General features: G+C 40.9%; 1 protein-coding gene across 4 annotated transcripts; it reads left to right on the top strand.

Moving 5' to 3' along the window:
* The first annotated feature begins 56 nt into the window (after positions 1-56).
* Positions 57-16,749, top strand: GTF3C3 (general transcription factor IIIC subunit 3). 4 transcript variants are annotated; one of them, XM_014879421.2, is made up of 19 exons: positions 57-394; positions 1,352-1,454; positions 2,527-2,732; positions 3,104-3,227; positions 3,735-3,926; positions 4,198-4,363; positions 4,894-5,041; positions 6,034-6,106; positions 7,149-7,235; positions 8,258-8,361; positions 8,958-9,129; positions 9,561-9,763; positions 10,315-10,416; positions 11,313-11,448; positions 12,092-12,329; positions 12,690-12,880; positions 13,518-13,642; positions 14,904-15,056; positions 16,011-16,749. In XM_014879421.2, the coding sequence occupies exons 1-19, from the start codon at positions 296-298 to the stop codon at positions 16,131-16,133; spliced, it is 2,745 nt and encodes a 914-aa protein (XP_014734907.2). In that variant the 5' UTR covers positions 57-295; the 3' UTR covers positions 16,134-16,749. The 4 variants fall into 4 exon arrangements, with proteins under 4 accessions (XP_014734907.2, XP_088023931.1, XP_088023933.1 ...); XM_088167805.1 differs by having other exon boundaries at positions 7,146-7,235; XM_088167807.1 differs by lacking the exons at positions 14,904-15,056; positions 16,011-16,749 and adding an exon at positions 13,336-13,395 and having other exon boundaries at positions 7,146-7,235.
* Positions 16,750-17,302: the final 553 nt, after the last annotated feature.

Raw genomic sequence — 17,302 nt, 5'->3', positions numbered from 1 at the left:
ACCCGTTTCTTGGTGGCGCTCTGGCTGCCTGTGCCTCACCCCGGCCCCGCACGCCCATTTCTGCCCCTGCGCTGGTCAGAATGGCACTGTCGCTCAGTGGAGGGAGTTTTAAGCCCCTCTGCGGTGACAATAAAAGCGATAAAGCTGCGCCAAGAGCCGCTCTGTCCCCGCCCTGCCCTCAGGCGCGGCCGCCGCCGCCCGGAACTGGCGCGGGCGGGCGCGCGCTGCGGCGGGCGCCATAGCGGGACGGACGCGGTGCCTCCCTCACAGCGTTCCCCCGGGCCGGGCCGGGGCCATGTCGGGCTTCAGCCCGGAGCTGATCGAGTACTTGGAGGGGAAGATCTCCTTCGAGGAGTTCGAGCAGCGCCGCGAGGAGCGCAAGAGCCGCGAGAAGGTGAGTCTGCCCCGCCTGGCCGCCCCACGGCCCGGGCCGCCACCCTCATGACAGCGCCTGGCAATGCAGGGACCGCTGCACTGTGTGTGTGCAGGGGCTCACCCGCTCTGCTGCTGCGGCTACGGAGTTGTGAATTTGTGTGTGCGGAGCAGCAGAAGGTCCCGGCGGGCTGTGCACGGCACAGAATGGCACCATCACTCCGTGATGCTCTGCAGCACCGCCCGCCCCGCTCGTAATTGGTGCTTGGGGCCGCTGCAAGGAGCTGCTTTGGGTAGAAGCTCATCCACATTTTGCTGCTACAGCTCCCCCACCAGCATCTGAGATCTAAGGGAGAGAGCCAGTGCGGCTCCTCGTTTGATTTCTTGGCAGCAGTAAATACAGGGAGACACAGTTTTGCGTCCGACACTATGTAGGCGATATGATTAAAAGAAGATGTATATGATTTGTTGGAGTGTTGCAGTTCTTTTCAACTTTGCTATATATTTGTCAAAGTGCTACTGAATTTCTGCATTTTTTGGCCTTCGGAAAACAAATTCAGCAGAGCTCAGCTGTCATGGAAGGATAAGTATTATCCTTGGGCAGCATTCTTACCGGATTAATGAGTGCTATTTTGATATTGACGGGCTTCTGGAAGGATTTGTCACACGGAACTTTTTTTTCCTAATACAGTCAACATGTCATTCCACCTCACTGAAATGCCAGATAAGCAATGGACTGGTCTCTTCAGTCAAAAGTAGTGTGAACAGTCACCATCTGAGTCACCCCACATTAATAAAAATATAAATGTCTTGAAAGCAAGTAATGCTGGATTTTATTCACTTAAAAATGCAGTGCTTATCCCACCTGTCTCACTGACAGTGCAAAGGCTGGAAAGCCAAATGGTTACTGTAAATATATGGGGGAAATAAAAGTGGGTGATACTATAAAGGTAATAATTCGTGGTTTTGGTGTGTGTAGGATGGTGAAAATGCATCTGCTGAGGAAAATGAGGAAGATATAGAGGCTCCATCTTCATCCAGAAAAGCATCTGGGAAATCCCAAAGTCAGGATGAAACTGATGGTAGGTATTTTTAACATAATCATTCATATTTAAAAAGACACTGGAAGCATTTGCTCTTCAATAACTGACTTCATAAAAACCTGGCTCCATTTTTCCTTTCTGGTCTCTGAAGGGACTGAAATAAAAGGGAAATTAAATTAATAATTATGGGTTTTTTTACAGATGGGGACAGGGGAAGAAAAGTTTTGTGTTTAGATGCTCATTATCCAAGTCAGCATAAAAATAACCAAACATATCCAAATAACCATAAACCCTGGTGTGGTCCCCAGGTCCCTCTCCTATATAAGCAATACATGATTGATTTATTTTTCAGTCCCAACTTGATACTGTGGTTATTTTTTAATCAAATCTTTAGGTGTCCAGTCCCGCAGCTCAAACCTTTGAACCCTACATATTCGGAGTTTTGTACATAGATCTCTAGTGAGTTATAACCCTGAGTTCACTTCATATGGAGAAATTGTAAATAAAAAAATGGTATTTTTTTTTTAATATATGCCTTAAGTATATTTATTCAGAGTACTTAGCATCATTTTATTACTTTTTTAAAAGAATGTTGTTCTTTTTCCAGAGAAGTGCAAATAATCTGGATTTTGCATTTACACATGTTAAAAGGTACTTGTTGTCCTGGATGGAATGGTTCCAAGATCTTGTTTTCAATTACTTCTAAAAGTTGGTTGCTGGATTGTTGTGTAGTAGAATTCTCTGCTCACTTATAGCCTCTTCAGCTGAAAAGCTTATTGCAGCTAGCCAGCTCAGTGCTTGAAAATTGCTTAATATTCTTCTGTATTGAGAAAAATGTTGATTAAACTGTGGCTTCATTCTGTGTGTTCCTCCCTGCTTTCATTTCAAGTACCCAAAAGATGTTACAGGTTGGGCCTTACCAAGCATTGGTGATGAATAATGCAGAGTCTTAAAACCAAAGAGGCTGGTAATAGTTTTTCTGCATTTCTGCAGGCAGCACTCATACAGAATAGCTGCTTCAAGTGGGCTGCTGATTTCTCTGCACTTGTCCAGAGAAGCAGCATGTCCTCTTCATTATAGCATAAACCTATTTTACTTCTTTCTCAACCAGGAGAAACAGCAGATGGGGTCAGTAAATCTGTCCAGCGGGTCTTTGCATCCATGCTTGGGGAAAATGAAGAGGAGGAGGAGGATGAAGAAGAGGAGGAGGAGGAGGAAGAACACGAAGAGGAAGAAGAAACTACGGAGCAGCCTACAGCTGGAGATGTTTTTGTTTTGGAGATGGTTCTTAATCGAGAGACCAAGAAAATGATGAAAGCAAGTATTTAAACTTTCATATAACTTCCATGTGTCCCCTGACCATAGTGCATCAATGCCACTTTGTGTGACTTTTAGCTGCTTACTGAGAAATTTGCCTGAAAATTGTTCCATGTAGGACAATCCTGCTTATGCTGGTGTTTGTTATGCTTTGTTTATTATAAAAGCACTGTAGTTTATTGTTTGAAAGCTTTCAGACATCATGAAATCAGTGTCAGAAAACCATGAACCTTAGCAAGTTTTTGGTCAGTCATTCAATATTGCCAGTACTTAAATAACTTGGTGTTAGGGGGTGGTGAGCACAACAAGGGGTCTCCTGAATTTGGGCACAACTCAACCTTGGGCAGAAATAGCATCCCTTTTCCATTTAGGAGAAAAGACCTCGCAGCAAACTTCCCCGTGCCTTGAGGGGTCTGATGGGAGAGGCCAACATCAGATTTGCTCGAGGGGAGCGTGAGGAGGCCATTCTGATGTGCATGGAAATCATTCGGCAAGGTATGGGAACATGGGCAAACCTTTGGGCTTTGAGGATGGGGGGAAATTCCATGTGCAGGAGGAGGATTCAGTGTGGCTTCACTGAAGATGAAAATAAACAGTACAGGCAAAGTCAGGGTATAAGGAGTAGAATTAAGAATATGTCGTGCACTTCCTTTTTTTTTTTGCTTATAAAAATAAACTAGTACCTCAGTTCTGCAGAGGTCCAGGTCTTGGCTTAGCTTTACACAATTTGCTTCTGTTGTCTTTGTAGACACAAGGTATAAGCATGAGCATGACTTGCATTGTAGAATAATACTATAAATGGTTGTTGTTAGATTCAGTCAGGCTGTTCAATAATTTACAAATAGGAATCAGAAACTTGTTTGCAAGTTTTTCCCGAATTTAAGCAGCACACGTGAACGTTTTATATAATTCTGATACCTGTTCTTCAAGAAAGGCAAGTTATTTATTTCCAGTGTGGATTTTAAACAATAAATCTTAGTAATTGTTTTTGTCTTTTCACAGCTCCTCTTGCTCATGAGCCATTTTCCACTCTTGCCATGATCTATGAAGACCAGGGTGATATGGAGAAGTCACTCCAGTTTGGACTGATTGCAGCTCACTTAAATCCTAGCAATACCGAGGAGTGGGTTAGACTGGCAGAAATGTCACTGGAGCAGGACAATATTAAACAGGCTGTTTTCTGCTACACGAAAGGTAGTGTAGCAAACATTTCAATAATTTAAAATTAATGCTAGGTGCTAATGGCAGTCATTTTGTTTTCTTCTCCTTTCTAGCTTACTTTGCTTCAGGGTGCTAAGATTCTGATACCTCTGTCTGGACTTTGATAAAAGATTAATGAATCTGTAGTATAAGATGTCCTTGCAAAAACCTTGTGCGTGTCCCTTGACACGAATCAAGGAAATGAGTGTGAAATCCACTGTTGCCTTTTCCTAAACTCTTCCAATGCTGCTGCTTCTTCCTGTAGCTCTGAAGTACGACCCGACCAACGTGCGCTTCCTGTGGGAGAGATCCAGCCTGTATGAGCAGCTGGGAGAGCAGAAGATGGCCATGGATGGCTACCGGCGCATCCTGAACCTGCTGGCGCCCTCTGATGGGGAGCGCTTCATGCAGCTGGCCCGAGACATGGCCAAGTGAGCTGGGTTTGCAAACGCTGGGATTTGCTTTGCCACAGGAGCCTCGTGGTTCAAGCGTGTAGCTCTCCAGCAGCAGTTCTTACTGCTTTGTCAATTACTTTCTTGTGGAAAGCTGTTAGTGGTCAAAAGAGTTTAAGGTCTTTTGATCTTCATGTTTGGGAAATGTACAAAAAATGCAAGGATGTGTATTATAACAATGTTATTAGTGAAGGTTTCTGAAAGCAGGTTAATGTGGGACATGATTGATGCCAGAGTCCAGTGAAGGAGACTGTGATGAAAACTCCAGTAATATCCTAACAAATGGGAGGAAAAAATTCTTAATTATTTGAAATACGTAAAAGTTTTCAACAGTTGTAAGGAGTGGAAAAACACCCCCTTTCTTGCTGTCTTTTATAACATCTACTTGCTAATGAAGATCTTCGCTAATAAGCAAAAATAAGAGAAATATGAAAATCCTTTTGCTTCCTTTCAAAGTATATACTGTCAGTTATGTGAATTGCCTGATATCTCATCTCTGCATTTTACAGGAGTTACTATGAAGCCAATGATGTGACCTCTGCTATTGAGATAGTGGAAGAGGCCTTTACCAAGCACCAGAGCCTTGTGTCCATGGAGGATGTTAACATTGCAGCTGAACTGTACATCTCCTCCAAACAGTACGACAAAGCTCTGGCGGTATGGACAGCTCTGTGCATTTGGGTGTCATTTCCAGCACCTCTTTGCCAGCCAGAATGGATGGTTTATGTTCATAGTTTCTGTTCCTGCAGTGCTAAAATGGGGTCCTGCTTCTGTAAAGATAGAGCTCATCAGAAATAGACTGCTTGCTGTAGTAACTAGCATTTAAATTAATTGAGGGCTGATAGATTTGTATGCTGTTCGAGGTTTAAAGTTTTGGGATCCTTCTTCTCTATAGTGACCATAATCTTAGTAGCCAGAGAAGACCTTCAGGCTGATTTTGTGAGTAATACCAGCAGAGGTCATTCTCTGAGTGGAATGTTAAAATCATGGCGCTGAATGCTCTGATGGTTCAAATGCAGGTTGTTGTGATTTATTTGGCAGACTTGTGTTACAGCTAATAATTTATGCATTAAGCACTAAGCATACATTCCAGAAAGACAGTACATCTTAACTCTAAGGCATCAGGAGTTAGGGAATATTGCTTATCTGGTCCAAATTTGTTAACTCTCACTTTTGAGGTATATTTCCAACTTGATTTGGTCTGGCTTAGAGAGGAAAGATGTTGGTATTTGGCCATTGTCACACTTTCCAAGATAGATTGAAAAGACACTGTAAGTTGGGACTTCTTCTTGTGAAGGTTCTTATTTGTTGATATTAAATTACTTAGGGTTTTTTTCCTTTCTTTGGATTTTATTCAGCTCTCTGTCAGAGCCTGCAAACAATTCCTCTGATCCTTTTTTGTACTTCTTCCCTACTTAAACATCAATCAGTCAATTTTATGTACACAGCATTTAGCTACTGGATTTATTAATACAATAGAACTGTAGTCACAAAGCCATTTTCTGGTTTCTTTTTAAAGGTTCTACTTGTGTAGATGAATGCAGCTTTTCCTCTGGTGACTTCTCTGATGTCTAAAACTGTCACATAGGCTGGTTGCTCCATTTATGCTTTAAATCTTTGAAATGATCCAAGTTAATTTTCTGTTTTAGGTTATTACAGATTTTACGGGAATTGTACTTGAAAAAAAGGCACCAGAAAAAAGTGCAACTGAGGAGAAAAAGGGTAAGTAGCTGTCAGGTGGTTACTGTGACCCTGTTGTTCCTATGACATCTTTTCTTTTACCTTTTCAACTCCTGGGTATATTTTGCTGCATTGTTGACAGGCTTTTCTGTATTGAAATCAGTGGGTGCTCTTAGTGAGTTACATAGCATGACCTCAACCTGCTGTAAGAAGTTACTCTGGTGTCCTCATAGCCCTGCTGACTCATTGAAGACAAGGACTGCTCTCCAGGCAACTGGAGGCCTTTTAAAATTCTAAACATTCCTCTGAGTGTTTACATCAGACGAGCTATTTCTACCAGCTAAATAGCTTCTAAAAAAAAATAAAAAGATAAGCATAGTGGCAGCTGTTCTCAAGAATATGAGCCTTGACCTAAGAGTAAGGCTCTGTATGCTCTGTATACATCCTGCATCTGTTATTAACCATCTAACTGAAATCTAGGCATAGTAGCTTGTAATTTAATGAAGTAGGTTGTCTTTGAGAAACCTGCTTTATCAAAGTAATTTAATCTGAAAATGTATATTTAGGCTGTAGAATGGGCACAGCACAGCAAGTCCATAAACAGACAGTCTGTTTTGTGATTGAAGTGGTTATTTCAGCAATCTGACCCAAGCCCAATACAGATTTAAGATATTTCTGTTGGCTTTTTGCTCTGATTGACCAGGTAAAAATATAGTTGACTAATGAACAACTGCTCTGATGGAGACTTTCAGCAGATAATTTATAAGAAACAAAACTGTTAGGAGTCTAGGAGTTAGACCACAATATTCCCAGGTTACCTTGTGTGTGCCATTGGTTGAGAGAAAGCTTCTAAAGTAGAGTTTGGTTCTCCACCCTCTGTTGCTTTGTAACTTAACTTTTATAACTGCCTCCTGCTCTGCTGTCCTTAAAAAACAAAACAATACGACACAAAAAAAACCCAGACCAAAACAGCAGAAATCCAGTCCACTTTTCAGAGTAAGCTGCCAATCAGGTATGGATTCAAAGGCAAATAGCTGCTGGCTTAGCTGATCCTACTGGTTAATCTGATAATCTTTTAAAGAAGATACAGGTGCAGCAGTAGAAACTCAGGAAAGCCAGGAGGCAGTGACTGACGACCAGAGTCATCCAGTTGCTGAATCCAGTGCTCCAGGTAAGTAATTTATTTTTTAAATTTTGAACAAGTCTATGAACTGATCATATGGTTAGGAACCAACTTGCAATCATAAAACAGCAGAAGATTTCTAACAGCACAGAAACAGGGCTTCATCCAGAAAATGATTCTTCTGTACTTTTCTTCTTTCCCTTACTCAGAACTTCCTTCTAACCCAGCCAGACAGTTGTCGTTTTATAAAAATATATCAGTATTGGATTAGTTACCCTTGTGCTGGGTATTGCAGTGCTCAGAGAATGATGAATTAATCTGCAAGTTGTGATTTGCAGTAAAGGGATGTGGATGTAGGCGGTATAAGGGAAACCTTATGTTGGAAATCACAGTTTTCCCAGGTGTTGGCAGTCACTCTGAATGTCTGGTGTAAGCATTGAAGTGAAGGAGAACTTAATCAGGAGTTAAGGAGGTGTCATGACTGTATGTGAAGGACCTATGATAATGGAATTTTATTTCGTGACCTCTCATTTGCTGGTATTGTCATGGGTAGCTACTGTGCCTCATGTCTGCATTCTGATCAGGTTGCATTCAGCCTACCTGTTGTGTGAAGTTCTGTGGTTTACTGTGTTTAACAATGTGTTCAGGCAGTGCCTGGTACACAGGACGTAACTTAGCAAGGACGAGAACCTTAATACAGGGCATTTCCTTCAAATAAAAAAAAGAGGAGAGGGTACAGGTGCATAAATTGTTAAAGGAAAGCTTTATTGAGCAAGTACCTCTTTAGCAGGCAAAGAATCTAAGCACATGCTGTGAAATCTGCTGTTAAAGTCAATGCAGACTGACAGCACTTGGTACCTCATGTGGAATTATTAGTCTCAGAGACAGTAGGAAGACGTTGCTTCAGCTCTTGGAAAAGATAAGAGAAGGAGGAAAAGAAAGGCAGACAAACACTAGAGATGATACGAATATTTTCTCAGTTCCTGAGCATGGCCTGGAGTGGATGTGGTGCTTGAGAAGTGCTTCTTAAAACCTCTGGGTTCAGAAGGAAATTCTTTATCTTGTCACAGTTGTGGAGAAGGTCAGCTGCTGCATACCTGAGGGTGTTCCCATAGACATCACGGTCAAGCTGATGGTGTGCTTGATTCACTTGAACATCCTGGAGCCACTCAGTGTAAGTGTAAACCCAACTCACAAGGGGGGAGTGCTCTAAGAAATCACAAAAGCAAGTATTTGTTCCTTTTTTCATAGACTGAGGTGGTTGAGGGACCTGTGGAGTTTCTTTTTGCTTCTCTCCCACTCCAAGAGAGAAACCTTACAGGCTTGTAGTAGCAGAAATAATATCTTTGCCCTTAGAAATTATACCAGTGTAACTGTTACTCAAGCACAGTAAGTCACAGCCTGTGTGCTGTGACAGGCCCAGGACCATACTGCAAAGTTGTTGAACACTAAGGAACATGTTTTCACTTCGTTTTAAAGCCATACTAAATCTGAAAACTGTTCTTTCATAAGGGACACTCATCACTGATGGACACTTTTTACCTACTGGATGTGTGAAACATGTAGAATAGAAAAATGAAGCTTTTTCGGGAATTCTGAATTTCAGATCTTTTATTTTTTACTTCTGAACTAATACTACATAAAGTATAGTTCAGAATGCAAATAGATAAAAATCATAGGATAAAAATATAAGCTTCCAGTAAGCATGTCTTAAAGAAATGTTCTCGGTGATTATTTGAGTGTTCAGTATTCGTGTGGTTTTTCTTAAAGCCCCTTTTGACTACACTGGTGGAACAAAATCCAGAAGATATGGGTGACTTGTATTTGGATGTTGCAGAGGCTTTTCTGGATGTTGGAGAATACAACTCAGCCCTGCCTCTCCTGAGTTCCCTTGTCTGTTCAGAACGATACAACCTGGCTGTTGTGTGGCTCCGGCACGCAGGTGAGAAGAGGCAGGACTGCTGAACATGGGGGGCTGAAAAATGATAATACAATGCTGAGCATTTCCAGGGACCTTTATTCAAGATCACGGGAAATTTAGATTGACTGGTTGAACAAGAATTAGTATTTGCAGAATGACGTTTATTATGACAACTCTGTTGAGCATTTTTTTGTTCTTGATATACACTGAAATTTATGTCAGCTAAAAGTACTTTATTTTCATGTAAGTGAAGCAACATCTATTCTGCATTTCATCCTGTGTCAACTGCTGATGATTGAAGCTGGATGCATCCGTGCATATATCTGAATATTTTCACTTAAAAAGACATGTTTGGCGTGATTTTACTAGAAAGGTATGTTAATTTATTTGCAAACTTTGAAATCATCTTTTTCTGCCACTTAAGTGTCTTGTGTTGCTTATGGTATTTCTAGAATGCTTGAAGGCTTTGGGACACATGGAGCGTGCTGCAGAGAGCTATGCCAAAGTTGTTGATCTTGCTCCATTGCATCTCGATGCAAGAATCTCACTTTCAACACTTCAGCAGCAGCTGGGCCGGCCTGAGAAAGCTCTGGAGGCTCTGGAACCAATGTATGACCCAGATACACTGGCTCAGGATGCCAACGCTGCGCAGCAGGTGGGTAAAGTGTTCCCTGCTTCCATTTAGCATGTATTATTCTGCCAGACTGTGCTAGTAGTCCAAGATGTCTGCATAGGACCAGGGATTCAGACTTAACTCCTCACGGGCAGCAGGGCACAGTGACTGATCCATTACAGTGTCAGGGACACATCCTCCTGACTTTCTCCCTGACCATTCTCTCAGCATTTCCCCAGTCTCATCTAATCCACAAGCTTTTGGCCACTGAGAGCCAGTCCTGACTCTACATCAAGTTGATCAGCTGTTGCTACATGTGAGTTGGCCTCTGTTGATTGTAAGCAGAGGTTCTGAATCCCCTCTCTAGAAGCACCCTCAGCATAGGTAAGAGTCATGCCAGATTTTTCTGAAATTGGAGAATTTGGAACAGTAATTCCTGAGAGCAGTTTAGGGAAAGTTTACCTGCTGCTGCATATTCTTACGGCTTTCTGGAAGCTTTTACAATCCTATTAGTACTGTACTGAGTCAAAATTGTTTGTTTTATAAACCCAGTCTGTGCAAGAGGTTGAATAATAATGTTCACTGTTGTCCAGGAACTAAAGCTTCTGCTGCATCGCTCCACGCTGTTGTATTCCCAAGGCAAAATGTATGGTTACATTGACACATTGCTCACAATGCTGGCAATGCTGCTGAAGGTAAGCTAGTCTCTCCAGCTGCACTGTAAGAATTTGGACAGCTGTGACTTGGGTCAAGACAAAGAACAAATGAACTGAGGAGGAAAGCTAGTGGGCTTTTATATGTAAGTGGTTTCATAATTTTGTTAGAGAGTAATCTTGCAGGTAGCCTGCAATACTGGTATTCCTGCCTGTAGTGTTCAGAAGAGAGGACTGTTTGTGTGTGTAATTACTGATACAGTGACTTGAACTCCCTGTTCTCAGTGTGCTTACAGCCCACTGGATTCTAAAGCTGCTGCTTTCCATTTTCACACTCAGCACAGAGCTTTTTTGAGGAGTTGATACTGGCTTTTATTTCAACGATTTTCTTTTTAATTTCCTTCTGTATTATTTTCTTGTGATCCAAGGGGAAAATAAGAATCTGTTTAGCCAGTGAATACAGTGGTGGCAGTTTTGTGTTAACTGATTTTTGTTTATTTATAAATAGGGAGTGAGTTAAGTAAGTTAATGCTTAGACCTCCATTTTATACTCTTGCTCAGAACCTTGACACTGGTTGAAGAGCTGACTATCCACAAACTTCTGAAACTGATAGAGAAAAGCATTGTTCTTCTTATCCGTCTGTGCAAAGAATCTTGATTTCAGTATACCCAGGGATGTTCCAATCCCAGGAGAAGTCTTTTTAAGTAGGTTGAAGAGTTTGTGTCTTGCTTTTTGTGTAGCCCAGTTTGCACTGGAGCACGAGACAACGCAGAGATGATATTCCTGTTGGGAATGTTCTCTCTGGTCACCTTGCTGTTTGGTGGTGTCGCAGACTGTTTTGGGATGCAAAGTGTGCAAGATTGATTGGCTGTAAAGCTGCCATTGTTACAGAATGTTACATTGTAATCTGAAATGCTGCCCTTAAATTTGTTTCTAGGTAGCAATGAGCAGAGCTCAGGTGTGTTTGATATCTAGTTCCAAATCTGGAGAGAGACACCTCTATCTTATTAAGGTGTCGAGGGATAAAATTTCTGACAATGATGACCAAGAGACAGCAAATTGCGATGCGAAAGGTAACAATCACAGATTGTTTATTAAAAACAAAGCAACAAGGTGAAGTAGTTCTGAAAAATGATAAAAATGCTCTGGTTTTGCATGCTAAATCCATGCAGTTCATGTTAACATTGCTTTATTTCTAGGGCAAAGAAGGCAGCAAAACTGAAGATAATATCTCTTAAGGGAACAGTCCCCATTCAGAGAAAAATAGATTACAGAATAATTCAGATTGAGAAGGGCCTCTAGAGATCTTAGGGGCCAACATTCTCATCAGGGGAAATATCATACACGCAAATCTAGAATGTAATACAAATACATTGTAAAAGTGGCATGATTTATTTAGCTGGCTCAGGCTTGGTTGAGCCAGACTACATGTTCTTAGGCACTGCTTGATAAATTAGGGAGAGGAACTTCATTGCATTCATGTAGTGTGTTTACAACTTGAACTGGATGTATTGCTTGTCTTTTGTTCCCACTTTCTGAGTGATTTTTGCTGGTTTTTGATGAACTGCCCTTAAACTGAGAAAAAGTAAATACTTCATATTAGCTGTTAGTGCTACAATATCTTTGAAAATATCAGTTTGATGTATGCATTTATTTTGTAAAAATTTATCTTTCTTGCTCTAATTTTTCTCAACTTTCTGGCTCCAATATTTTTAGCAATTTTTGCTGTTCTCACAAGCGTTCTGACAAAAGATGACTGGTGGAACCTCCTCCTAAAGGCTATATATGCCTTGTGTGACCTCTCTCGGTACAAGGAGGCAGAGCTGCTTGTGGATTCCTCACTGGAATATTACTCATTCTATGAGGACAGACAAAAGCGCAAGGAGCTGGAGTACTTTGGGCTCTCTGCCGCAATTCTGGACAAGAACTTCAGAAAAGCTTACAACTATATCAGGTGGGCTATGCAGAAGGCACAGCAGTCTGTGCTGTAATTGCCTCCACTGGGGCTGTAGTCACACTGCTGATGATATTGCTGAAATAGGCAGGCTGATGCTTTCCAGCCTTGGCTAAATGAGAGAAGGCTACTGAAACTGAAGGAGCTTTCCTATAACCTCAGATTCTAAAAATGCACAATGCAATAGATTGGTTGATTTGGCCAAAACCATTGGTTCGGTTTTTCACCCTCATCTTTGACTGACCTTCTCTTTGAGTTTCTATTCTTTGTTATCTTCCCTGAACTGCTGAGATTTTACTGAAGATACAGTATATACTACATAGCATTTACTAATTTCTTGCACACTTCTCAATTCTGTAGAATCATGGTCATGGAAAATGTCAATAAGCCCCAGCTGTGGAACATCTTCAATCAAGTCACTATGCAGTCTCAGGATGTCCGTCACCATCGCTTTTGTCTCCGCCTGATGCTGAAAAATCCTGACAATCACGTGCTGTGTGTCCTCAATGGGCACAATGCCTTCGTGTCTGGCAGTTTCAAGCATGCTCTTGGTAACATCTTCCATGTTCTAATATCAACAAATAGAACAAGTGAAAGTTTATAAAAAGAGAAAGATTGATTTTTTTTTTTTCTTTAAATCAGAAAATTATAGGTTCACAATGCTAGTCTGGTGCTTTAATTATTCTGTACACGAATCAAAGCATTGCTGAAGAGTTTTGCTAATAAAAATTAAGCTGGCACGTTTCAAGTTTAGCACACATTGCAAATATAACTAACTTGTGAAGATAATTGGAGGCTAATGATGATAATAATGACAGAACCAGCCCAATTTAAACAGCAAATACAGCTGGTTGCATGTTTTAAGCAAGCCTTTAAAGTAAACCTGCTGCTTTCAGTCAAGTCCTCCAAATGCCGCATTTTAATCCCAGCAAGGACCATGTTTGCCTTCTGTGTCTGATCATTTTCTGCTTCCGTTTTTACATCACAGTCTGCATTCTTCCTTCAGAGTCCAATGGATGCTGAAAATACACAGTTTTCTTCCCTCTTTTCTCCTGTGTATTGTGATGTAGGTATATTAAACCGTTCCTTTTAGTTCACACTTCTAATTCAAGTATATTCTTTCTTGCCCTTAACTTCTTTAAGAATGCTTTTCACAACCAACATCTCGATTCATTTATTTGCTTTTAGGGCAGTATGTGCAAGCCTTCCGTGCAAACCCAGATGAGCCTTTATACAGTCTCTGTATTGGTCTGACTTTCATCCACATGGCCTCTCAGAAGTATGTGCTGAAAAGGCATGCTCTTCTAGTACAGGTGAGGCAGTGTAATTCTTGTTACCCACAGTGTTTCCTGGCTTTGTATCTTGCAGATGGTTATGGCTACAACACACTCTGTTTAAATAATTTTTCATCATTAAGATGGCATTTCTAAAGAGAGAAGTGGTAAAATATGAGCACAGATGAATGTGCTTTTGAACTATAGTTACACCATCTGAATCTCCTCTCCTTATGAGTAGAGGTAGCTTATTACTCACCTTGATGTCAACAGCTGCCAGCTGTTTGTGAAAATATTACTAATTTCTTGGTTGTTATCTGAATTTTCTTTTTTTTTTTTTTTTTTTTTTTTTGGCCTGCATTGCTGTAGAGGGGAGTCTATGCCATGTGCCTTCATAGATATGTCTCAAACTGCATTCTTGAGGCAAATCTTACAGGCTTGGAAAGTGTTTTTTTTCCCCCCATCTTCCTTTTCCCCTTTTAGGTGCCTCTATACACTCTTTTTGTAAAGACCTTATGAGCTTCAGTTTAGCTACCTTCAAATTTTCAGCTTCCTTATTTGCATTTTTCTTTTCATCTGCAAGATCCAGTTATAAACCACGGACTAAGTAGTCTCAAATAGAATCTTGAAATTAATTTCCTCTACTTTACACTAAGTATTTTCATGAACTTGAAATACCATTTAATTCCTGTAGCTGCTGAGCTCAGTCAGCACAATATGGTGAGGATCCTGAGCTCTTGTGACTTCTGAAATTGCTGGAAGGCTGTAGCTTTCACTGTTCTTGACAAAAGCTACAGGTCCCCAACTGCTGTAACATAAAACCAGTTATGACAGTGTCTAACTTCAAGACATCTTGAACTTGCAAACTTTGACCTAATTTTAATATTTTTATCCACTTTTTTTCTGAAACCAGCTTGCCTTTTTTACAGGGACTGCCCTGTTCTCCTTTTATAACATTCTTGAACAATGTCCTATTTATGTTACCCCCTGGCAATACAGTTCCCTGCTCTCTCTTCTCATTTCCTGCTTACTATACTCAGTGATTTTACATCATTTCTTGCTGCTATGGTAGTTAATTAGTAATTCAACCACAGTGACCTACTGGTGACCTAAATTATGATCATTAGCTGCTTTGTCTGAACTAATTCCTCATATTGAAGGAAGTACCTTCTCTGATTACCAACATGGTCCCTAGAAAGAAGGTCCTCTGTTTACAACAGAATCATCACACTCCAGAATGGTAACAAAATAAAATGCACAGGAGGAGAGGAAAAAGTTGTGTGCTCGATTTCTCTTACAGGGATTCTCCTTCCTTCACCGCTACTTGGACCTGCGTGGACCATGCCAGGAGTCCTTCTACAACCTAGGCCGTGGTCTGCACCAGCTGGGATTGCTGCACCTGGCAATCCACTATTACCAAAGAGCACTGGAACTTCCTCCCCTCACCTTAGAGGTACTATAACTTTGTAAGTTATGGACAGAGAATAAAGTCAGGAAAATGTCAAGAATTCCTTAGTCATAGTTAAAATAGGTATATAAAACCTCTGTAGTTGCACCTCCTTCAATTTCTATTTAAATTCCTTGTCATTGGAAGCCCAAATCTGATTGTCACCTGATAATGTATTCAACAATGTGTAAAGTTCAAAGATATATGAATTTTGAAGGATTTACTCATAGGCTGAAGCAGCAGCAAAAAGGATTGCTAAACAACTTTTCCTGATTAAGTAGCTCACCTTTCTGTATATTACATGCAATGAATTATAACTGGAAGTTCTGTATACTCACCCATGCTATAAAACAGTATGCTGGAACAAGATGGACCAGTATTAGGAATGCCTAATTGCATCTGAGCCATAGCTTAATTCTAATTCATCTGTATTGGATCCTAATTGACAAGTCATACATTTACAGGTCTGGTCTGTGGAATGGGTAGGTAGAAACATTGCAAGTGTGTTTAGAAAATGGGCAGTGTTGTTAAAGTAAGAACTGTGGGTGTTAGCCCTGGGAGTTCAGAGCAGCAGTCTTGTGACCTGTAAAAGATGCAGGCAGTATTCACGTTCTTATTGGAGAAACAAATACTTGGTATACAAAGACAAATTAAGGTAGTAGTTTGCTGGTTTATAAGCTGGCTATTTAACTTGCAGCTAATGTTTTGAATGTGAAATCTTATAACTTTGGTGATTAACAATATGATGTAGAAACTCCTTAAAGAGGGAGAGCACAAGGAATACTTGTTCTGTTTCCATACAGAAAAAAAGCTGAAAAAAGCTTTTACTGGGAAAAAAAAAAAAGCTGAAAGCTTTTACTGGCCATGAATATGTAATTTGATTCCACTGTAATAGCTACACGTTTCAGTTTTATACTGTACTTGCACATTGATAGCTTTTTTTAATCATTATTTTTACAGGGAATAGAAACGGATCAAACGGACTTGAGAAGAGATACTGCCTTTAACTTGTCACTCATTTACCAGAGCAGTGGGAATACCAGAATGGCTCAGAAGATGTTGTATACCTATGCAGTTGTGTGATGAGGTTTGTGCAGGTGGAATTGATAGCCTTTGGATTGACCTTTGCATTATGCAGTGCTGGTGAAGCTGGTTTTAAGTACAGCTTTTTCTGCAGAGGGTCAGAGACATGGCTGGTGCTGTGTTGTGGCTTTGTGGATCTCTGCTTCTGCCATTTGCACTGCATCACGGGTAGGTGGGAACTGGCCATCCTGAGCACACCCCTGACATGCTCATGAATGGCTGCTTTTAGCTCTTCTCCTTTGGTGCACTGTTCTCTAAATATATTCAGTCTTGTATATAGAATCTAACAGTGAATACCGAGGCCTAGTGTGATTTGCTGAGGGCTTTTGGGGAGGGAAATGTACAGTGTACAGTATTTCAACTAATTACCAGTGAGGTTGCTGAAGAAACCATATTCACTGGTGATGTGGGTATTTTAATGTGCAGCATTAAGTTACAGTAATGTGGAACCATCCTAGAGGATGAAGAATTCAGTATTTCAAGATCTTTAAAATATTTTCTAGGAGTTCATATTCCTAGCAGTTTTTCTATTTGAAGAGGATTGATCTTTGTTTTACTGAAATCAGTATAACTTTTGTTCTTTCTCTAAACTTGTTAATAAAAATTCTGAGATTAATGATGCTTACTTATTCTCAGCTAACATACAGCCTACTGAATAGGACAAACCTAAAGTCATATGGCACACACCTAATTTTAAGCAGCACAATTTAATGAGGCTCTGATGTGTTCAGCTTTGCTGGTGTGCTGAGCCACCTCTTTGTCCTCAGAACAGCCATTTGCCTCAAGAGAGGCTCTTGTGTTAGTCTGCAGTCCTACCCATATAAATTGCAGTTTAGGGGCAAATATTGGGAGGAGCAGGAGGAGACAATTCCAGAGCGTCTTTGGGCTACCCCTAGGCTCCAGAGGCATGCAAGACTTTTCTCCCTACTATACTGAACAAGTGTCACAAATAACATGTATAGGCCCCACAGAAACAGTAGTGCCATGGGTCACAGAGGAGGTGGTGAGCAGCTCTGCTGAAGCAGGTCAGAGTGCAACACCACCTGTCCTGAAGCCAGATTGTACTGACACCACATGGAAGAGTAGGCCATGATGAAGATGAGCTGATCTTTGCTCTTGAAAACTGTCCATGCTGTAATCATCTTCAGCATATCATGATGTAAGTCTCC

This window comes from Sturnus vulgaris, chromosome 7, assembly GCF_052056855.1.
Source record: "Sturnus vulgaris isolate bStuVul1 chromosome 7, bStuVul1.hap1, whole genome shotgun sequence".
Taxonomy (NCBI): domain Eukaryota; kingdom Metazoa; phylum Chordata; class Aves; order Passeriformes; family Sturnidae; genus Sturnus; species Sturnus vulgaris.
The sequence above is the reverse complement of the archived record's forward strand: the minus strand, read 5'-3'. Positions and strand labels throughout refer to the sequence as shown.